We start from the raw sequence: 23,448 nt of genomic DNA, 5'->3' as shown, positions 1-23,448 counted from the left end.
TGCACCATCAGCACTCAAGCGTGACCCTTAACCTCTAACCTCAAATACGGGAGGATGAGGTGTGGAGGTCCCCCCCGCAGCCCCCCGACACCCATTAACTGAGAGAGAGCGAGAGTTTTTAGATCCGTGGCATGCAGAGGGAGACGAACTGTGTTTAAGGGTGTTTGTGCGTCTGTGGAATGGAGGGTGGGGGGGACGTGGTAAAAAGCGAGATTGAGGAGGACGGAGATGAGAAGCGAGTGAAGAGGAAGAGACATGAAGAACAGTGTGTAGCGTACTTTCTTCTCTCCTCTCCCCTCATGCTGATGAGGAGACAAATAGCTATTGTCATCTAAGAGATGCTGGAAAAAGCAGCTCGCGCTCGCGCTCCCTTTGTCTTCCGGCTCTGTGTTTGAGAACGGATGACAAAGGCCATTTTCATGCTCTGCGTCTATCTCTGTCACCTCCTCCTCCTTCTCCTCTCCCTCTCCTCTCACTTTTAAACCCCTGTCCTCCAGGCTGCCCTCCTCTCCTTTCTTTCCTCTCGTTCTCACGCTGAGCCGTGTCTTTAGTCATGCCTTCGCCTGTTCCTTTTCTCTCTCGCTCTCCTGTGTCACCGCGTCCTTGCCTTCAACCCTTCTTCATCTCCCCACCGTCCATCCATCTTTCCCGCCTCGCATTCCCTCCATTCGTCCTCACACCTGCCACACTCCTCTGCCGGGGGTCGCCCTAATTATTCCTCACTCACCTTTTTCCATCTCTTTTCTCCCCTATCGCCCCCTGACATACACACACACACACACACACCTGTAGCTCAGCACGACACCTCACACTCTTTCATCCGTCCCTCCTTCTGTTCATGACTCTCCTCCCTGTTCTGCATCTCTGTTTCCCCCTCGCCCCTCCTGAATTTTCAGCATATTTTCCACTCTTGCACAAACTTACGTAAGTCCTGAGCTCCCCGTGTTTTTCTCTAATTCTACGTTTGCTCTCTTTTCCTGCACTTGTTCCGTTTTTCCTCTCCGTATCTGATGTTGCACCTGTTTATGCGCCTGCTGCCTCTCTTTCTCGCCATCTTCCTCTCACTTTTAGCTGTCAATCAACAAGTCACAGAGGTTTCCTTTTTCTGCCAAGAACATAAACATGCACCCAATTTGAACCAGTTGCACTCAATCCAATTTCTCTCTTTGAAGAAAGGAGAGTGTTGCAATCCGGAGATTTGGGTGGCTGCAGAGGGAGATTTTCATGGAAAAGCAGATAGGAGGAAAACTATTTCTCTTTCCTTCTCTCTCGTCTCACTCTCTCATTGTCAGCCAGTGGTCTCTCTGGAGTTCCCTTGAAACAAAGGGAGGAATAAAACAGTATTTTTAGACCCTTTCATTTTTCATTACCATAATGACTTGGGCTTTGTAGAGTCTTTTCATGTATATTTGACTGTGTGTGTTTGTGTTTGCGTGTGCTCAACAGGGTGTGCAGGGTGTTTCTTTTGCTGCACTGCCGCTCTCCCCACTCAGGAGCCCAGAGGTTGAAAAAGAGAGCGCACACACACACACACACGCTGCAAATCAGTCATACTCATCCCCAGCCGTGCCTCCTGTCTATTTATTCCTCGATTCATCCGATTCTTTATTTATTTTACACGCTGCTTCCTAATGCAAATAGGTTTGTCTGCTCCCTGCCGAACTGTGGGAGCAGCATGGGATCTAGAGAGTGTGTGTGTGTGTGTGTGTGTGTGTGTGTGTGTGTGTGTGTGTGTGTGTGTGTGTGTGCATGCATGCGCAAGTGAGTAAGTGAATCCATGTGCACGTGGGAGGATGGGTGAGAGTTTATGTGTGTGTGTGTGTGTGTGTGTTTGTGTGTGTCTGTGGGACCCAGTGAGTAATAGAGCCAGAGTCCTTATCTGTCACCAGAGAGCTGCCTGGCTCTCTCTCAGCTGTCAATCATCCAGCCCTAGAGACAAACACTCTGCTTCAAACACTATGAGAGGCAGAGAGAGAGAGTGAGAGAGAGAGAGAAGGGATGAGGTAAAAAGAGAGCAGGGGGGAGGTGGAGGGAGAAGGAGCAGGGAAGAGAAGGAGGGATAAGAAAAAGATGGAAAGAAAGAGAAGGAGTGCAGTGAGGGGAGGCAGGTGTGGAGGGACAGGAGGAGAGTGAAGGACAAAAGGATAGAAGTTGTGATAAAAGTGAGGCAGAAGGCGGGAGCGGAGGGGAGGTGGTGTTATTTCAACACCTCTGTTGTGTGTTCTTCAGGCCCCGCAGGTAAACGAGGAATGGAACTTTAAAACACTTCACCTGCATGAATTAGACAGGCCCCTTGAAAATACCCGGGCGACTTTTGAAAAAGCCACTCTTTACAAAGTAAAGTGGGAGAGAAGTGGCGAGGTATGCGCACGGACGTGCTCAAGCACACACCCACACATTGCCGTGCACTCACACACACACACACACACACACACACACACACACACACACACACACACACACACATTCTGCCAAAGCTATCAGCACTGAAATATTGGCATGACATACTTCAATATCCTGACGGGAGTGAATAGGATTTTTGATGACCTGGAGGCTTTCTCTTTCAGCATGTTTGTGTGCGGGCATGTGTGTGTGTGTGTGTGTGTGTGTGTGTGTGTGTGTGTGTGTGTGTGTGATTGCACTTATGTGTGTCTGTTTGCAGTTGACGCAGCCATCAGCTCGCCCTAGACCCTGTCTGTCCTACTTTCATGGATGCATCCCTCCCTCCCTGCCTGCTCGGACTCTCCGCTCATGCAGCGGGCTAACTGTTGATTTTACCGCGGGGCTTCACAACCCCTGGGTCGAGCCGGGACTGCCGCTCCAGCGCTTCCCCTAAGCCCTTAAAGCTTCCTTCAGCCGAGAACGGGATGAGGCACTCGGGTGGGGGTGAGGAAGGGGGTCTGGAGAGCCAAAAGAGGAGAGAAAAAAAAGAGAGGGAGCAGCAAAGGGTTTGAGCCCCAAATCGCTTCAAGATGCGTTCCAGTGGAGGCAGAGTAGCTGAGAATCTGCGAGTCGGGTAGCGCTGCTCGGAGCCTGTGGGGAAACCGAATGGAAGCCAGGTTCCCATTTCAAATGGTGGATTAAGCACTGCTGCAGATACACAAGGCCCCTGTTGGGATACACATAGAAAACACACACATATCATTGGGCTTATATACTTATGAAGACCTTCTTTAGAGTATAATATTCCCTTACCATAAACATATAGTTATTTCTTATTTCATCTGTAAATTTAAGATTAACCCCAAATGTTGTCACTTAAAGGAATAGTTGTTTTTTGGGGAGGGAAATACGCTTATTTGCTTTCTTGCTGTACCTGTGTAGTAAATATGAAGCTCGAGCCAGGACACGGTTAGCTTAGCTGAGCAAAAAGGCTGGAAACAGGGCAAAACAGATAGCTCTTTCCAAAATAAACATTTGCCCACCAGAAACATGAAGCTCACAAATTAACATGTTTTATCTCGTTTGTTTAATCTGCACGAAAACAGAAGTGTAAAAAATTACAGGCTGCGCTTTCACAAGGGGTTGTGTATATTTCTGAGTCGCTGCTGGTGGCCTGACAGCCTCACGGTGACAAGACGCCCTCCAGCTGATTTTTACTAGCTGCCTCCAGTCTTTATGCTAAGCTAAGTTAGTCGTTTCCTCGCTGTAAATTCTTATTTCATGCAGAGACATGAGAGCTGCATCAAACTTTGGATCAAACCCAGAGCACGAAAACAAATATTTCCAAGGCTGTCAAACCATTCAAGTAAAGATATAACAGTTTTTATTTTGTTCCCAGCTTTACCTCAAACCTTAAAAACACATCCAACAAAGTAATCTTAATTGAAGTACAAAGCTGGCAATATTCAATATTTTTAATTAACAAAACAGTAAATTGATTCTTCTAAGAAGCATGCGTATTGTCTGTGTGTCCAAACCCTGATATCTTATTCATCTGTGACGTAGAGCTCCATCATTGTCCAGAAACTATTAAAACACATGAGCCACGCTGTTGGGTGGTGACATGGTCCTCCATTATGACGTCTTACCACCGGAAATATCAAATGTGTATTAATCTGCAGCTGAAAACATCCTCCCGTGTCAGTAACATTTGCTTCAGAACCCAGCTGCTCCAGGAAATTATTCAGCCTTTCTGTACGTGTGTGAATGTGAATTTGGAGTGGAGAGGACAGGGAAAGGGAGTTGGAACCTTTTAGCTGGAAAGACAAACTAAAGCATTGTTGGTTTTGGTGGCATTTGATTGACATTAAGAAAAATATAGAATAACACGAGCCTTATCTTTTCAGGTAAGGATCACACAGACACAAACATGGATCCACTACTTGCATGCTCTTTCACTCACACACTCAGCAGCTTTGGTTTTCAAAAAAAAAAAAAGAAAGAAAAAAAAAGAAAAAGACATATCCCAGGAGCCCTACATTCTTGATGGCCCCTAGGGACCCCCTATGGATTACACTTCTCTCCTGACACCGTGGCCTGACTGAGCTTAAGTCGAGTTGCCTATAGCTAAAGTTTCAGACTCCCTGCACCCTGTGGCCTCTGCGGAGCAAAGTTGAGCCTCCACACACACACAACTGGCCCGCCCCGGGTCACACATGGGGAGAGGGGACCCTCCCGGAGTACGCCTACATGCATGAACGCATGTGGATGCGCTCAAACACACATACAGGCAGCTTTGGAAATGTAGGTGACCCACACTGTGGCAGGTCAGTGTCTCACCTCACTCCTTCACTCCCAGAGGGACGGCTCTTGGATGGTTCTCTTTCTGTGTGTGTGTGTGTGTGTGTGCTTGTGTGCGTGTGTGAAGCATTAAGAATGAGAATGAGAGCCACTGCATGCATTATAACCTTCATTCCTCCAGAGCCCTGGGTGACCTAATTAAATTAGCGAGGTGGTTGGAGGGAATGAGTTGAAGCTCAAAGACTTTTCACACACCAGGCATAAACACCAGCTGCCACTATCCATGTATGTGTGTGTATATGTCATCATAGGCTATATACTTAAACACACTAAAGACCTCACTGGGAGTTTTAGGGTGTCTGTGTCGTGTGAGTGTGTGTGTGTCTCAAGGGCCTCCTTCAGCTGTTGAGGGGTTCACATGCGTAGGTGTATCCATTTGTGAACTGGGGGTAGCTCTCAATCTCTTCCTCTCTCCCTCTCTCTCACACACATGCACACACACACACACACACACACACACACACACACACACACAGAGCTGTCAGGACCTGCAGTGCTCCATCACCACACACCTCCTCTAGACCACCTTAATGGGACCAATCCAGACTGCTGCAAATCATCGAGAGTACATGCTGAAAATGGGGAAAGAGGGGGAGGGCAGGTGGGAGGAAAAGACACAGGAGCAGGAAGAAATGGTGGTTGGAGACGTTTCAGGAGTGAGGACAGAAACAGAAATGGAGATTGGAATACTGTAGCTATGAGAAAGGATGTCAAAAGTATGATTTTAGGTTTGTATGATCCCCCAGAGGAATGGCTCGCTTTCACTATGGAACAGTTCCTTCCACTGTGGCTTCATGGCTGCTGGTTAGTGCATGTCATCATGTTCATTTTCAGACGTAAGCATGAAATACTGCCAACGTTAACCGACTGTTGAAAAATTGCGAAATGTTCAAGGAGGAAAAACAATGTGGCACAGAAACATAACAGGCAGCAACTTTGATCATGGATTGCATAAAGGAAAAATTACATCTATTTGCTTGTTTTACCTTCTTAAAAGTTAAGTTTCCATGTTTGATATCACTGTAAATGAAATATCGTGTTGAATGAATGTTGAATATGAAATAACATCTTGGGCCACTACTATACTGTCACTGTTTTCTGACATGTTACAGACTAAAAGATTAAAATAAGCCGCAAATTATTCAGTAATTAGGATAATTATCATTGACAGAAGCAGGTTTAGGAGAAAAATCCATTGATTGATTGACATGTATCTCTAAATTTGATGATTTGGACTCGTTCAGATAACCTGAAAGATAATCTTGTTTTAATGGGGATTTTCTCAAACTAAATAAAACATGTTGCATTTCAACCAGGTCCCATCTCACACACATGTGCTGTGTATGTAAAAAATACTGTGAGATACTGAACGGAAATGCAAAGTAATATGCGTTAGAATATTGTAAAAGTAACAAGGTAACATAATACTAAGCAGAGCATTAATAATACAAAATGAATGTTACAACCAATTAAAAACAGACATCGCTCAGCCAAAGCAAGTACACGCATTTTAAACACTGACATTTCTAAGTATGTTCCCCAAGGGTCCCCACTCTGGATTTAAAAGTGCACTTTCCTAGATAATAGTTATATCTGGTTGTTTTTCAGTTTCTGTACCACTCAAGTGTTTTTGAACAACCTCAAAAGAAAATCTGCAAACAAGTGAGGCAACATGTGGTTGGCTGGAGAGAAAAGAAAGACGGGAAGGAAGGAAGGTATAGAGAGGTGGAGAAATGAGAAATAGAGCAAGGGGGAGGCTCGCTGAGACACAGGAGATTGAATATAGAGCAGTGTCTAGAACTCACTTCGAGCGAATGTTTGGAGGAGTCAAAAGAAGCCACGAACAAAAGTTCTGAGCTGGAGATGCAGGAGCAGAAACATGAAAAAAAAAAAAAAAAAAAAAAAAAAACAGGAACAAGGATGCAAATGAGAAAGAGATGAGGAAAAAGAGAGAGGGAGATGTTTGCTTGAGAAAAGTTTCTGTTGACCTGAATACAGCTGCGTTGTTCAGCTTTGTTCAAAGAGGAGAGGAAGTCTTTCCCCACAGTTGGTTAGTTAGTTCTGGTTTTCTCTTCATGGTGCAGCTACAAGTTTCAGCTTCATGTGATGTGCTCATCTGCTGCATTGTATCGTATGGAATGTACTGAACGCAGCAGGAGCGCAGCAGCAAGGAAGATGAAGGGTGTGTGTGTGTGTGCGCGCGTTTACAGGAGAGACGAACGCAGTGTGTGTCTTCTGTAATGCCAAGGCATCCGGCGTCCCTCCATCCTGTGTCTCTGGTTATTCTGGGTGTGATATGTACTGAATGTGACACCGACGCTGCAGCATTCTGGACCGCCTCCGGACAGCAGGGTGTGGGTGTGTGGGGGTGTGTGTGTGTGCGCGCGTGTGTGTGTGTGTGTGTGTGTGAGAGAGATGACAAGGACACAGTTACCTTCAAAGTCCCATGATGCCAACTAACTATTCAAACAAGGCTCTGCATCCCTACCTGCTGACTGCCGCCTCCCTTCCCTCCCTCTCTCTCTCTCCCTCCCTCCGAAACACCATCCGGCTCTCTCTACCTTTCTCCCCACCACCTCTTTTCCTCTCATCCCTCTCTCTCGGTCCCTCCCTTTCTCACCATATGGAAGCTATTACCACCGTTGTCGTTTCTCACCACCAACATTCCTGAGGGCTTTCCAGCGCTCACCGACTTTACATCAACCTTGTGTTCCTCTCTCCTTGTTCACACTGCTCTTCATAGTTGGCTTATCTCTCGTTCTTTCTCTCTCCTTTTCCTGCTTAAACCCTAGAACATCCAGTTTTCCTCTCGTATTTCCATTGAAGGAGTGCCACCTTGTTGTTTGAGTGAATACATTAGCAAACTCAGCCATGTTAACATTAATTTTAAGTCATGTTTGTGCCTTCCGGATCAAATTAACACTCTAGTTTGCTCTGTTTTGGTCTCCGTCAGCTCTTGAGGGATCTTTAGCTGCTGGATGCTTGACTATGTTCACCAGCTAGTTCTAACTTTTCTGTTTCTTGTTTGATGCTGTGCAGGGAGTTGGTTTTTTGGAGCTTTTTTGCTTGCCGGGGCTGGAAATGAGTCTGGTTCTCGATATGTGGATTTATCACTATGAGCGGCCCCTTTCACATACACATAGATCCAATACCTATAAAAATGTATTGATTAGTCCAGCTTTAAGTGGCAAATGATCAAATTTCACTGTGTCTGACACTCATAGAAGCTACATAAAGCTACACTCTATGATGTTTAAACCAGAGACCTAAGACGTTTTTATGACGGCACCATTCCATCAAATATTAACATTCCTCATGTTTTGTGCATCGTTTTACACACATTCTTCTCCAAATTCAACCTGACATATGTGGTATTGGGATTGGATCTGGGATCTCCACTAAAATGTAAAATAAAGATCTGTGGCTTTGAGCAAAGTTTGGCTGCACAGCACGTGTTTGTGCAGGCTGACCCACCAGTGGGACAGACGATTTTGCAACACAGAAGAAAGTCGATCAAAACTTCCTCTCGACGTTCGTCTTGTTTTAACTAAATGAATGATCATTTACAAAACAAAAGTTCTTGGATGGAAACCCAGCTTGTAACTTTCTTCCTCTCTCTCCCTTTCCCCCATCGAACTCACATCCATTCTGCCATTTCATCCATAATAGAAATGTTCAGAGGTATCTGGGCCATGCCTTCTAGAGAGACTCAAACACTCATCAATTTACATTATAGCTCTCTCTTTCCCCCCTCTCTGTCTCCTCCTTACCCCTCTCTGTCTCCTCCATCTCCTACAAATGTATCTCTATCTCTCTCCAGCTCTATACACACAGTCAAAGACCACTTTCTGCAGCTCTTCTCCAGGGTATATGGTTCTTTAATGAAGACAGTAATAATGATTATGGATATTTTAAAACCGTCTGTCTGCCCTGTGCACTGATGGAAGCAGAAGCTGCTGTGTCTGCTTGCACAAGTTCCTATCAGATGATGCTGGATTCCAAATTATGATCATTAATTTAAGGGGACAAATATTGTGTCAAAGATAATACGGGAATGATCAAATTTCCTTTAAGCTACAGTGGGGATCTAAGGTGTGGATTTTTAATGAACAATTTACTACTCTCAGACTGATAAATGACTAAACAAAAGCATAAAAGCATGAATCAAGTATTCATTCAGTAATATTTCATAGGGTGACCTCACACACTGATACACTAGAGATGATAATAGCATTTTTTGATGCAAGGCCTCGAGTTCAACTAGAAAAATGGGCTTCAAACAGGCTTGTACCAGCATTGAAAAAGTCCTTTTCGATTACAGAACCGATCAAAGATGAGGTCAAGATAAAAGAACACAACATGAGTGAAACTGAAAAGCTCCTGATCTTTCATTGTAAACCTATCAGATGGAGCAGCAGGCAGAAGACGCGCGTGAGACGTACAGAGCACAACAGGTCAATCGGATGGAGCTGCTGCTCCGACAAACACTGTGTCAAAGACAGATTGCGCATTAAGTGAATTCATGTTCTACAACTCACGAGCATATGTTTTACATTATATATAGTTGGTTTTTCTGAGCTGCACAGCATTCAGCGGTACTGATTGCTACAGCAGAACAGTGGAAAATGATAGCCACTGCAGTCCCCTCTCTGTGTGGGTGCTGTGCGAAATCTCCATGGTAGTAAGTGATTTAATCCAGCACTGAGGCTTAAAATAATATTTTCCTTAAAGTAGGTAAAAGAGTCTGTCAGTAGAGTGAGATAATTTTACATTTCCAAAAGTTATTTTTACTCTTTCAAGACTTTAGCACTGAAAGGAAATTCATTAAATCAAACGAACGTGCGTTGGAATAAACTTAATTACGGTGCAGAATTGGCTGAAATTTTCACCTCAAAAGTGAGGTTTAAAGATTCCATGTGGGTTTAAATGACACGTTCGAAATGGACGTTTTCCGCTGTGGGCGTCTGTGTGTGTGTGCGCGTGTGTGTTTGCTCGCTGTGGCATTCTTTGGAATGCACCTCTGCAGCAAATGAGACCCGGCAGATTTAGTTGAGACAGCTACTAGATGGCCTGCAGGTGTTGCAGCTCAGCGGGTGTGTGTGCATGCACGCCTGTCCTATAGAGTGTGTATTCCTCCCGTAGCCGATCGGTTAGCCACTCTTTAGTGTGCGTGCTCCCCTGCTGAGCGTCTGACAGCGTGTGTACATTAAAGGAGTGGGGTAGCACTCATGGCCCCTGTGTGTGTGATTACTCTGTGTATACCATGAGATTAGTGCAGACAGCTTTATGCGCAGCGCCCATCATAAATCTCCCCCGCCACAGAACCGAATACCGCCGTCGTTTATTATTCCCTAATAGATCGGTCCTTTGCTGTCTCTCCTTGGCTTCCTGCTCACACCAGTTTGTGGTTAGCTCAAGGACAAACCCCCCCCCCATGCACATACACACACACAGAGGATGGAGAGGGTCAAAGTTGACATGGAGTTGCGAGTAAATCCTCCACACTGATTTCATTTTAGTTTATTTTGTGCTCTCTGCCAACTTCAGTGTCCTTCCTTCTCCCTTTTCTTCATCCTCCTTCTGTCTTTTTGCACGACTTTATTTTCCCACATTGTGTTCTGTTGCAATCTGCTCCACTTCTTGCTCTCCCTTTGTCCTTATGTGTTTGTTATGATGCTTTATCACTTGGAATCCCACCTCGCTCTCTTTTGTCTCGCGCCTCATTCTCTCCATCTTTGCGTTTTGGGTTTTTCTCTCACGGACTCAGCACTCTCTCGCTCGTCTGCCCTCCCTCACCCCGCCTTCCCTTCATATTCTCATGTTCGCACAGACATACACTCGCTCAAACACACACCCTCCCTTGTCTTCCCCTCCGGCTGCACCTGTGTGCCCGGCTTTGGTCCGGACATGGCTCGAGTTGCCGCTGTGGAATCTGGGAAATGTTCGAGCTGTCCGATAGGCCGCCCAAAGCAGGTACAATGGCAGACAACATGAGGATGGACGAGGGAAAAGGCACACACACACACACACACCCACATGAAGCTGATAGAAAAAGCACACACAGCAACCAGGAGGCCGTTGCTGGCTTTTAAATCTTTTGCATAACAACATGAGCTCAGATTTATTTTTATTTATTTATTTATTTATTTTGAGTCCTTATTGGAAATTTGATATCGCTCAGTGGTGCAAAACTGAAAAAACCTCATATGATGACAACTGCATTGAAAGAGTGGAAGAGTGGGTGGGGGAGGAGTGGAGGGTGAGAAGCAGGAGGTGTAAGAGGTCGGAGGGGGAGGTCAGGGAGACTGACACTTGAATCTTCTCAGCTCAGCTCAGAGGTCGCGGCGGGGCGACGCTTGGGTTGAGAAAATGATGTTTCTGCCCTCATAAAAGAGCTGCGGAGAAGAAAAGAGAGCAGGGCTCCCCTCTTCCACCTCCTCCCGCTCTCTCCATCCCTCTTCTTCCTCCTCTTCTTTCTCCTCTCCACCCCCCTCCCTCGGTGTCACCTCTGGCCCACTCCAACCCCCCACGCCATGTTTCAAAGTGTGGCCACATGAATGGCTCTATTGTTAACGGCTGAGAAAAAGGGAAGGAGAGAGAGGGAGAGAGTGGACGGCGAACGAGATGAGAGAGAGAGTGAGAGAGGGGGAAAAAAAAAACCCAGACATTCAGAGACAGGGAGATCGTCTCAGAGCAAAATGCGGCCAGAAAGAGAAAGAGTAAAGGGAAAATGTAATGTTGCTCAGGGCTGTGTCTGAATGGGATGATTTATTTAGATGTGGTCACAGATGAACTCCATAAAGCCGTTTATAAGTTCTCCTCACTTCACTTTCCCCTGCTCTCTCCCGCTCGTCTCTGCTTGATGTGTGTTTCACAGCACCGCAGCCTCTCCGACTGTGAGATTCACAAGGCTCACAAACTGTCCTGCACTTTTGGACCGGACTTTAAAGGTAGATTTAATACCTCCAGTTACAGAAAAAAAAAAAAAGCATGTGAGTGATTGTGTATCACCATACCCGCTGTTAGAGTGCAGTCCAGGTTTGTTGACACTGATGTCTCGCGGAGGAGAGGGAAAGTGTGAATTCTCAGATAAATACACATTTTTTTTTCTTGCTCTGCCGCGCGATTAGATTGGGACAAGGTTTCTCTACCCCATCCCCTTTACAGTGCACACACACACTATCATTCACTCACACACACTAGGTTAACCGGGGTTAACTCTGCAAATCTGACACCCTGAACATGGAGCCTATCAGAAAATTGAGTTCTGTCGCAGGAATGTGCTGGAACCCACTGTCGGTTTTCTGTCTGTCTTTCCTCCTTTCCTCTGCTCTCTTGTCATCTTTTGTGTCTTTTCCTCCTCCTCTTGTTTTATTTTAAGTCTTTTCCTTCTGTGTGAGTGTTTCCCCTTTGTCTCTGTGTTTCCTTTCTGCTTGTTCACCACATTTCTTTGTTGTTGCCACATACCTTGCCTGACATGTTCAATATTTTTTCCACCCCCCTCCCTCCCTCTCTCTCACTTCACTGATTTCTCCTTCTTTCTTTCTGTCTTTTTCGAGCGCTGCACCTGCCCGATGGCATTTTACCTTAACGCTCATACCATCCTCTTTGTGTGTGCGTGTGTGTTTGCTCTGCCATTCTGCAATGCAGCTCGACTGTGACTCAGGGTACCATCAGATACCACTCACAGAATGCGTCATGCAGGAAGCAAAAGGTGCTTGTTTTTAGAAGAGTGTGTGCGCATGTGTGTCAGTATGTGTGTGTTTCACTGTGCATGTTTAGGGAAAACTAAACCTGTGTGTTTGGATGTGGGTGGATGTGTTTGGGCAAACCTTTTGTGTTTAGCAGGAGGGCATTTGTATAGGCCCGTGTGTGTGTGTGTGTGTGTGTGTGTGTGTGTGTGTGTGTGTGTGTGTGTGTGTGTGTGTATTGAATAGATTTTTCTGTTTAGGCTTTGCTGCAGAAGCCCCAGGAACCACCACCATGTTTACAGTTCATACTCTATAAATGGTGTGAGTGCATGTGCTCACCTGTCTGAGGCCAACAGGAAGGTGAAATATGTGTGTGTGGGTGTGTGTGTGTGTGTGTGTGTGTGTGTGTGTGTGTGTGTGTGTGTGTGTGTGTTTGTGTGTGTGTGTGTACGTGTTGAGTGAAGCTGAGTGCCTACTTCTCCAGTCTAAGTATTGCCTGATAACCCCGAGTGACCTGGGTAATGAGAAGTGGAACAGTGGCTTCCCAGCAGGCCTTCGGGCCCGCCTCAGTTAAAGCTCCTCTGCCGTTCAGTCTGCTTTCTCAAGTTCCCTCCGGTGTGCGCCGCCAGCTAAACACGCCAACAGATAAAACTTACATCTCATTTACAGCAGGTGTAAGGCTGTTAGCTCACAGGGCTAAGATGTAGATGTAGCCTGCACAGAAGGGGAGGATGTGGTCAGAAAGATACAGATACAACAAAGGAGATGCACAAAATCCCTATTGAAGCTCTAATAATTTTTCCTGCTTAACCATAATATTGTATCATGTTAATAATGTTTAGAAAACAAGTAGAGTGTGCTGGTAATGTTGGCCTATCAGTCAGTAACCCCAAGATTTTGTCAAATACCCAAAATTGAATGATGTTCCCATTAGCTTTAGCCATACACTGTTTTTAAGGCTAATTGGTTAAAGTTAGCAACATGCTAAGCTAAGATGGTGAACATGGTAACAGACATGGTTATCATTAGCATGCCTGTCAAGCATTAGCATTGCCACTGTTGATGTGTTGGCATGCTGATGTTAGCATTTAGCTCATAGCCCCACTGTGCCTAATGTACAGCCTCACAGAGCGGCTGGCATGGCTAGAGACTTGCAGTCTTGTTCAGTGTTATATAGAGCAGTAGTTGTGGAGCCATTGTGGGGGAAACATGCATGCCCAGGTGGGAAAATGTAGAGCAAGAAGCCAAATGAGCCAAAAGAATGACGTGGGAATAAAAACAAGGATAATGTAATGCTAGTCAGACTCTGAAGTTAGTAAGATTTATTGAAACAGTAAAATGAAGCTCATCTTGGTCTCGTGTGAATGTGTCGATATCGTGGGAGAGCTTTGTGTCTCTTGTGTGCAAATATTTTGGCAGTTTGGTAAGTTTGACTTTGGCATTTTTAAAGGGGCATTCCACAGATATTACGCTTGAGGATCATTTTACTTCTCATGGTTAGTTAGTTAATACACAGCCTGTGAAAGCAGGCCCTGATGATGTTATAGTGATGTCATCGAGGTTATCTCAGCCTGGACTTGGACATGTCAATATTTCAATGGAAAGCCCATGTTAGCACTGGGAGATTGCATTATGGGAAAGGTAGGATCCAGTGTTTTTCAACTAGTCAAGATATCTCAGCTCCTGATGCTTCAGCTCTTTTGATTTGCAGAAGTGAAACTAATGAGAAACATGTATGAAATGAAAGATAGCATTCTTATGAAAGTATTACAATAAAAAACAGCTTGGCCTCATTCATTACTATCTAATATTGTAAATAATTAACTCACATTTTTATCAGCTTCCAAGAGGAGGCCTGAAAGAAAATAGCAGTTGTTTATTGGATAGATAAAAGTGTAATTTGCAGCTAATGTGACATTATTAGGATTGATTTGATCTTTTTAACAATAAAGTTATTTGGCATAATTCTCATTCTGTTCATGCTTTGTGATCTTGTTTTGTTTATTTTTTAATGGTCAAACGGTTTGTCTGCAGAACAGAGGGAATAATTAAGCAGGTTTGAGTGCTGTGACTCCCAGTTGTTCATGTGGATTAGTTGGAAACAGAAACGTCTGAGTCAGAGGTAATAGAAAATGGGCTTCTTAACATTACAGGCATTTGCTTCCTCCCACTTCCACATCAAAGTGTCACTTAAAATTCTGTGAGAATGCTAACAGAAGAGAAAATCCAGCAAATCTCCTCCTTCTTTTTATCTTTGCTACTATAAACACTTTGCTTCTTTCTGTCAGCACTGACATTTGTTTTAACCTGAGATAAAGTCACGATGGGTGTGCACAGACTACTTTCTGTTTTCCTACTGTGAGCCGAGCATGCTTCATGGCTGAAGGTGTTATATGGAAGAACTGGCAACCTGTCGAATTCATATTCCAAACAAATTAGCAGCAGCGTATCGCCAGAAATTTGGGGTGGTTTCTTGCTGGGAGTGGGCGGCGGTGATCATTGTGGTCGATCGCCCAGAGCTTTAGCCATCATTGCATTTACCGTTCCATTCAGTGATTAACTGGGGATAGTGCATTCTCTCATGTTGGACTGAGGCCAGAGTGGATGCTACGGTGACTCACGATCACCTCTGGATGGACGAAGTGGACAGCCTGAGCAAGCTGGTTTGCGTGCTAACTTCAGTAGATACATCTGCAACACGATATAATGCCAACTTGGACATCCACACTGTTGTTTCCTCACATTCTGTTGAGAATTGTTGTTCATTTTTGGACGTTTTACATTCAAATTCTTACTAGAGCTCCATTAAAATCATCATAGGCCTCATGAGCCAAGTTGATCATTCAGAGTTTGGCCTTATCAGCGGTAGATGGCCCTGTTCTGTGAGGGCAATGACAGAGTCGGAGTCATTTGTGGGTTTATGCCCCTCAGGCTTCTGTGTTTCATGTTCTCAGCTCCGGAAAGACTGACAGCTGTGCAGCCGCACTGAACCCACCAGCCCTCCAGACTGCAACCAAATAACTGAGTTTTGCCCAATCTGGTTTTTGCTGATATGCGGAATCAATATCAATTTTCATGTGAATTATTTCCTTAAAACCTGCTCAGTGTTCAACCCAAGAAAGCCATTGAGCTACATTAAGACCACATTACATCAAAGCTGTTCACCAAAAGCAACAGTGAAATTGTAACGGTGGTAATTCTAAACCATACCCAAGCTTATTTTTGTTGAATGTAGTCAGACTGTTGTTTTAGAATCACTTCACGCAGCAGTTTTCCCATAAATGTCAGGTGTCAAATCATCAGTTAGGCTCTAAACAAACAGACTGCACATCATTCATATCAGAAGTGGATGACAGGCTGACATCAAAACAGCTAATTAGCAAACTAATTAACTGTACATACCTGAGATTTGGCATGGCAGCGTCGTTCTGCCGATCAGCGGCGATAGTTGTCATTTCCACTCGCTTGCAAATTTAAGGGCTGGAAAAAAAAACATAGAAAGTGAATTCTGTGAGGAAATTTGCATCACATAGAAAATTGTGAAACAATTTTTTGTTGCCGTTGTCTGTTTCATGCACAGTATTCCACTTTCATTTCCCGTGCACCTTCACATGTGCACAGATTGCGCATTTTTCTTGTTTGTTTACTTTTCAATATTGTCTTCAATATTTTTCGCTTTGAATTTTTGCCGCCTCAAGCAAACTTCAGGCATTTATTTTAAGCTTTCTGTAAGCGCCTGAACTTTGCTTTTGCATACATTTGACTACTTAAGTATATGTTTAGTTTGATGACTCAAAAATATCTCTGAACTGAAGGTCATTTCTGTGGCGTGGTTACCAAGGAAAAGGAATAAATGAATGCCTCTGTAATAAGTGAATCCTTTTTGGCTTTCGATTAGTGTTTTATTCCCTTTGTGCATCATCAACTAGTGTTTGTATGCCTCTACTTTTTTCCTCCACCTCCTCATGTGCTCGACAGGGGATTGTGTGAGCTTGTGTGGTAAAAATTTATTTTTGCAGTTGAGTGCACAGCAGTTCCTCTGTAAAGGCACCTGTTCCTCATGAAAGGAGAGAAAATAAGAAAGAAGTAGGAGAAATAAGAGAGGTAAAGGACCCATCTGTTGCTCATTCAGCAGCAAGGACAGGTGGCTCTGAACTGACTCAGTGTTGGAGGAAGAAAAAGACTTTAATTAATGAATCTCTGCATTACTCTCCACTGACTCCTTTCTTTCTGTTTTCTTTTCGTCTCGCCAGGTTCAGGGACGATAAGGGCTACGTTCTGTACCCTCAGATCGGGGACCGGCTGGACCTCATCTGCCCTCCGCTGGACACCGCCAGGTCCACGCCAGAGTACGAGTTCTACAAGCTCTACCTTGTGTCGTCGCGGGAGCAGGCGGACCGCTGTGAGGTGAACGGACCCCCCAACATCGTGCTGACCTGCGACGAGCCCACCCGAGAACGTCGCTTCACCATCAAGTTCCAGGAGTTCTCGCCCAACCTCTGGGGCCACGAGTTCAAGAGCATGCACGACTACTACATCATCGGTGAGTCGAGGAAGCAGAAGGAGCGCTGGAGATTAGGGGTGGTGTGTGTCTGTGTGTGTGTTTATGGCCATGTGTGTTGAGCTTCATTGCAGTGTGTGTGTGTGTGTGTTTGGGGGGGGGCGACAGGGGGGTTGTTATGATTGCATGGCTGATTTCTGATTGTGCCTGAGTGTGTTTGTTTATTTCAGTGATGATGGTGATGATTGGGCGGGTGTGTTTAGAGTAATTAGGTTTGAGGATTGTGTGTGATCCGGTCCGCGGGTGGATGCAGTGCAGGACGTACACTGCAAAAAATGACCAGGCCAGCCCGTCGTTTCCACAATATTTCAGGTTATTTTCTCCCAGTCGAACCGTGCTTTGGCATTAGGTTATTTGACAAATTTTTAATTAATTTCACTCTTTTTCACCTTTTGTGGACTTTAGCACACTTCAGCTAAGCAAGAGAAAAATGTGCTTTTGGCTCCTTTCATTTTTTTTTTGCAGTGTGTCCCTGGATTTGTCCTTCTTTGCCACTTGTGTGGGATTTTGTGTTTAGTGAAGTATGGTTGCGTTTGACACAAGATTGTGTGTGCATTTGTGTGTTTGTCATTGCTATGTCTTTGTGCTGCTTGGCCGCTGAGCTGGCCTCGGGCCTGTTTATTGTTGCTGCCAGCCTTGCAGTGACCACAAATAGCGAAGCACAGTTTGTTTTGGTTTATTCAGAAGGTTTGTTTGGACTTAGGCTGTGTGAAGACCTGATGAGGTCATCAAGGCGAGCCAGGCCATGCGTTTGTATCGGACGGAACAATCTGCAAGTAAAGGTCGCGTCAACCGAAACCTGTGGGTTGTTTTTAAATACAGGCCAAGAGCATTCAGCGCTCACAATTGGAGCACGCAACACACACAAAGCACACACTCGTGCGCATGTATGCACACACTCTCTCACACGGACAAGTTTCCAATACAAACACAAGCACTGTAAAAACACCTCAGGAGTGAGAGAGTGAGCAGGATAGACAAAAAGAGAGCGGGAGAGAGAGAGAGAGAGACCCTCTTCGATTCCCACAGCTCCCCTCCCACGCACATGCAAGCTCTATTCACTCAGGTGTGCAAATGCTCTTTTCACTTCTTTTCATCTGCGGGTAGAAAAAAAACCCCTAAAAAAGACGGGACGAGTAGAGCCAGGAGGAGGAGGAAGCCGGGACCGAGATGGAGAGACAGAAAGAAACAAAGAGAATATAAGATCTCTCGAAGTCTGTGAAGTCCCTCATGTCTCTTTGTGTTCTGTATTTGTTCGCCAGTTTCAGGTGCGCTCAGTTTTCGCTATCAGCCCTCGTACCCGGCGTGTTTGTGAAGAGAGGTGAGGCACTGGGCATATTTCTCCTGCACCCTGAATCATTATCAACATATAAGTATTTCTCTCAGATTAGATATGAGGGGATGAGATAGCATGCAGTGGTGCAGTAAGCCACCGTGTGTGTGTGTGTGTGTGTGTGTGTGTGTGTGTGTGTGTATCGGTGCACCCAATAATACAGGAATTTTGGCCTGATAAGAAGCGGGGAAAATTAATGCAATCTGATACCTGCTGATACCTGATTCAGTGACTGACAGATATTGAACAGCAGAACCTGAACAGCCATCAAATATAGCTGCAAGAAACTGACACTGATAGCTAAATTAAACTATCTCTTGATTTAAAATCCATTTATGTCTAAGCACATATGTTAAAAGATTTTTTTTTTTATATCAATATATCAGTCTGCTATGCACAAAAATTCAGCATATATACACGGACTAAGGAGTTGTCCCTATTCAGAATTCACACAAGCCGAAGTTCTGGAGTGCAAAACAAACACACAGTGTGAGCCTCGAAGTATAGAACCACTACTGGGCATCCATAATTTAGAAATACACTGTGTTTGCGTGGTCGTAACACATTCGGGCCCTTCTCGAAAATCTGTTGCGAAATGCCTTGACTGCTCAGGCCAACAGGTAATCAGCGAAGTCATGCACCGTCGCCGCAGGATCTCAACCAGTTTGCTTCCATCTTTGGCATTTAGCAAGGCTTTCAATGTGACCTGGGTTCAATTTCTGCATTTTTAATGATTGCACAGATACTGATTATGCGTCAACGCACCCAGTCTACTGCTTATTGTGCACTAAGCCAGTTCCAGCTGCAGAACTTCCATCAATAAATAATATATAACTGTCTTAAACTTGAAGTTTGTTCCACCGCAGCAAAGTAAGAACAGTCATGAAACCCTTCGAAGGGCTGAAAAGATGCAAACAAAGAGCCTGATGTGGCCCACGGTCTGGATTTTTCCCACCTCTCTTCTGTACTCCCACCCGGCAACTGGAGTGTCCAGAGATAGAAACACCTTTATCTCCGCTCACAGACCAGACTGATCGATTGACAGCTCCAGCCCAATCAATGACGGCTGCAACACAAGGTCACGCACACGCACACAAACACGCACAGATACTACTGACACATTTGAAGAGAGAGAGAGAGAGAGAGTTGTAGAGGTGAAGAAACGGGGTAGTAGCCGATCGTAGAGAGCATTTGGTACTGATAACTTATTGATAACATCAGCAGATAGCTTGTGCATAGCGTGCTGTGTGTCTTTGATCATGTGCTCTTAATGAAGAATTGTACTTCGTCTCACAGCAGAGCTTCTGCGTACTTAATGAGGCTGGGAGATAATTAATAACCGTTAATCCTGCTGCTCATTCAGAGCCGCATATCTGCTGTAGCTTGCGTGTGTTCGCTTGCTGGATTTCATGCACACTGGACTTACTGGTTGGTCCCTAAATTTAGTTGCAGTACATGTATGTTTGTGCATGCGTGTAAGGGCACCAATGTATGCACAAGCCTCAGGGAAATCTTGTTTTAATTAACCTATAGCATCGTGTGATTTCATTTTGTATTCTGCAGACCGTGCAGGCGTGGTGATGTGGAGTGCTTGGATGGTGGAACAGTGGGGAGGGGGCGGGCAGTGGAGGTTAATTTCAAAGTTAAACTCATTACAGGTTACCAGTAACTTGCTTAAAGTCCACTGTGTAATCAGTTTCTTTTGCAAATGGCGACTACAGTGCACAGTGAATGATAACCTGGAACTCTTTTTAGGGTCTCATTTCTCCGTCGTGGTTCGTGTGGGCTTCATCAACGAGTGTTATCGCTGATAATTTCAAGACAAAACATTGTGTCTTGAGAAAATCTTGCAAGCAGCTGGAAAAAAATCCAAAGTTTCCTTTTGTTTTTGCTGTCACTAATGTCACGCAGATGCCACTGTTTTGTAATCAGATTACATGAATCGCATTAAATGTAATTCTTTACTTCGGCATCCTGCGGAGAGGAGAGGAAGGGTGGGGAAATTGATTAGTTCTACTCATTGATTGATGTTTTCATTCATAACATGAGGTCAGGGTTTATGTAAACCCATTTCTCAGTCCCACTCGCTCTCTTCCTCTCTCTCTCCGTCCGTTTTGTCTGTGTCTCTCCCTCAGTCTCTCCACCCTTTAGTTTGTCCTCTCTCCTCCTCTCTTTCACCATTCAAATCCCACACACACACACACACACACACACATGCTCAGTACATCAACCCAAACCGCGGATCAAGCCTTTCACTGCTTTTAATGAATCCTTTGAAAGCAGGCGCCAGGGCCTTGTGTAACACACACTCTTTGCATGCATGCACAAGCACACACACACACACACACACACATGCACACACACATTCACAATCAGAGTGCGGTCTTGATGACGTGTCTCTCTTAATGAGAACTGCTGGTGGAAACTATCTCCAGGCAGCTGATTTGGTTTGCAGCTTGAAGGACAGCGTACACATGAGGAGAATAGAAGAGTTGTTGTTAATGCAGGTCCAGGGTCAGCTGGTTTTAAAGGGTCAGTTCACTTAAATTACAGAAAACATATTTTCTCACTTACTCCATGTGGTAGCAATCCATGCTGTTAGTTTTAATTTCGTTTGCTCTGGTTTTGAGATATCATTATTATAAATCAGCAACAGCAACATGTGCTCGTTCCTCTCGATAATCCACAGACCTCACTGAGAGCTGTTTTTAAAACCTGATGACAGTGTGCGTTGTGAATTATCCAGAGGGGTTTTCTTTTTTTTTTTTCTTTTTGTAATTGTGGCGAAAATATCTTGAAACATGCAGCTTTTCGGAGATTAATTTTCAGTCTCAAGGGCCAGTCAGTGTTATTCTTTCATATTTCTTTACAATATGGCATTTCTGTGATATGAAAACACATTTGCAGACCATGATGAGGGAAGAAAAATAATCAGAAAATATGTGAAGTGGGTAACTTTAGAAACAAAATGGCTATAAGTGTTATTAAATTACACTTGAACTTACTTTTCTATAATTTTCTAATATTAATCATCATTCAATTAATGGTCCAAAGTGGCAAACGCTGCACAGCTTGTACTAAAATGGGCTAAAACATACAATTAATAGGCCTGGCTGGCAGTCAAAGTAATGTATTTTCCTCTGGAGGTTGAGTGATGGAAGTGAAGGCTTGGGAAAAGAGTAAGAAAGAGTTAAAAGATGCATGTATGGGGATGGAAGGAAAGCAAAGGGGGGCAAAGAGGAAGAATAAAGTGAGAATGAAGGATAGAAGAAGATGACAACAGACAGAGACAGGTCTGTCTTTGTGTGTGTGGCTGATGTGAATGGGATGTGAGTGTTAGTTGACACTCAGACATGGCATCTCATCTGCAGGGTGACACTGAAACAACGCGGTCACTTTCAATCACCGCTGCTGCTCTCGGGAGAGTGGGACCACACACACACTCGTACACACACATGAATGAATGCACGCACACACACATATTTGAACACACCAGCAGTGAATGATTGCAGGCTCACAGTCAACATACATGTGACCTCATATGTCAGTGATCTCTCTCTCTCTCCCTCTCATGCGCACACACACACACACACACACACACACACACACACACACACACACACACACACACACAAAACTCAGTTAATTTCCATGGTGCTCACACTAACTTATGCATGCTCACAGCACCATACACAGGGGTTTCTCATAAATATATGCACTCACACACACATTGGCATACAAGCAGGCTTGCGGTTGTAAACACACACAAAATAGTCTGAAAATAGCCGCACACACATCACCAAAAATACGCACAAAAACTGGTCAGAGCTGTAGTGGTGAGCAGGTCAGTTGCTGTGGGATTGCGGTGTTGTTGTTGTTGTTGTTGCATACTGAGACAGATGGCAGTGTGTATGTGCGCGAGCGTGTGTGTGCACGGATGCAGGTATGAAACGGTGTGTCGCGCACGACTGTGCGGGCAGAATGCGCACGTATGGATACGTGAGCCGGACGTGATGGTATTTTTCTGTGTTTGTGCGTGAATGACTCCCAGCGGTGTTTTTAGGGAGCAGGGCCCCCGGGGCTTTGCGGAGAGCCCGGTGCTTGCCGCTGCACAATGGCAGAGATAAACAACCCCCCGCTAATATGAATAATAGAAGAGCTGACTGGAGCATGAACACCTATAAAAATAAATCTGTGTGTTTGTGCATGCATGCACGTGTGTGTCTTTGGGTAAGTTTATGAGTTTTGGGGCAAAGTTAATGGTGTGTTGTTCTGTGTGTGTTTGTATAGTAGTCATTTGCATACCGCGGTGTCTTTTCTGCAAACTTTATTTTCTCTCTCTTTGACTTGGTGTTGTTTTCCTCCTCTCTGTCTCTCTGTTTGTCTTTCTTGTCCATCCATCTGTCTCTTTTCCTCTTCTGTCTCATTTTGTGTGTGTGTGTATTTGTATGAATTTGTATGTAACTCCTTTAGTCTTTAACGGCAAATTTCAGTTGGTGTCTCTGTGCGCAACTTGGGACAGGGTGGGGCTACTTGTGTGTGTGTGTGTGTGTGTGTGTGTGTGTGTGTGTGTGTGGTCTAATTGTTGGACAGCACGGGGCCGGTGCAGCGCGTGCAGACAGCAATGTCGAAGTGTTCAATAATGCAGAGGTACTCACTGGTTTATTTATCAGGGTTAAGCTGAAATAAATGACACAGAATCCAGATGGGGGAGAGGGAGGGAGGACAGAAAGGGGGAGGAAAAAGAGTGAGAGATGAAGGGGGAGAAAGATGAGGAACGACAGCGAAACAGAGAGTGAAATAGAGGAGAGAGAGGAGACAATGGAGGAGAGGAAGCGGAGAGAAACACTGCACTGCAGCGTAAATGAGCTGCACCTCTCTGCCACTCTGCGTTAGTTTATGATTCCCCATGTGCATACGTGCGTGGCTGTCTGCGTGAGTGTGTGTATTGTTTGTGTGTAGCACACAACTTTGTTTGTGACTGCAGCGAGGAGAGCAGAAGTGAGGGATTCAAGGAAAGGACGGGCTGAGGGAGGGGTGGAAAGCAGCTGGGTGGAAGAGGTGGGGAATCCAGGGACTCTGAGAAATCTATATCTGCTGAATATTTGATCAAGTTTAAG

At 44.8% G+C, this 23,448-nt stretch overlaps 1 protein-coding gene across 1 annotated transcript in view; it reads left to right on the top strand.

Annotated features, from left to right (window-relative positions):
* Positions 1 to 23,448, top strand: part of efnb3b (ephrin-B3b) — a 77,281-nt gene that overhangs the window by 22,842 nt on the left and 30,991 nt on the right. Inside the window, exon 2 of the mRNA XM_076724716.1 lies at positions 16,688 to 16,977. Coding sequence (XP_076580831.1) covers positions 16,688 to 16,977 — 290 coding nt within the window. The remainder of the gene's footprint in view (positions 1 to 16,687; positions 16,978 to 23,448) is intronic.

This window comes from Chaetodon auriga, chromosome 24 (assembly GCF_051107435.1).
Source record: "Chaetodon auriga isolate fChaAug3 chromosome 24, fChaAug3.hap1, whole genome shotgun sequence".
In the NCBI taxonomy this organism is placed as follows: Eukaryota; Metazoa; Chordata; class Actinopteri; order Chaetodontiformes; family Chaetodontidae; genus Chaetodon; species Chaetodon auriga.
The sequence above is the reverse complement of the archived record's forward strand: the minus strand, read 5'-3'. Positions and strand labels throughout refer to the sequence as shown.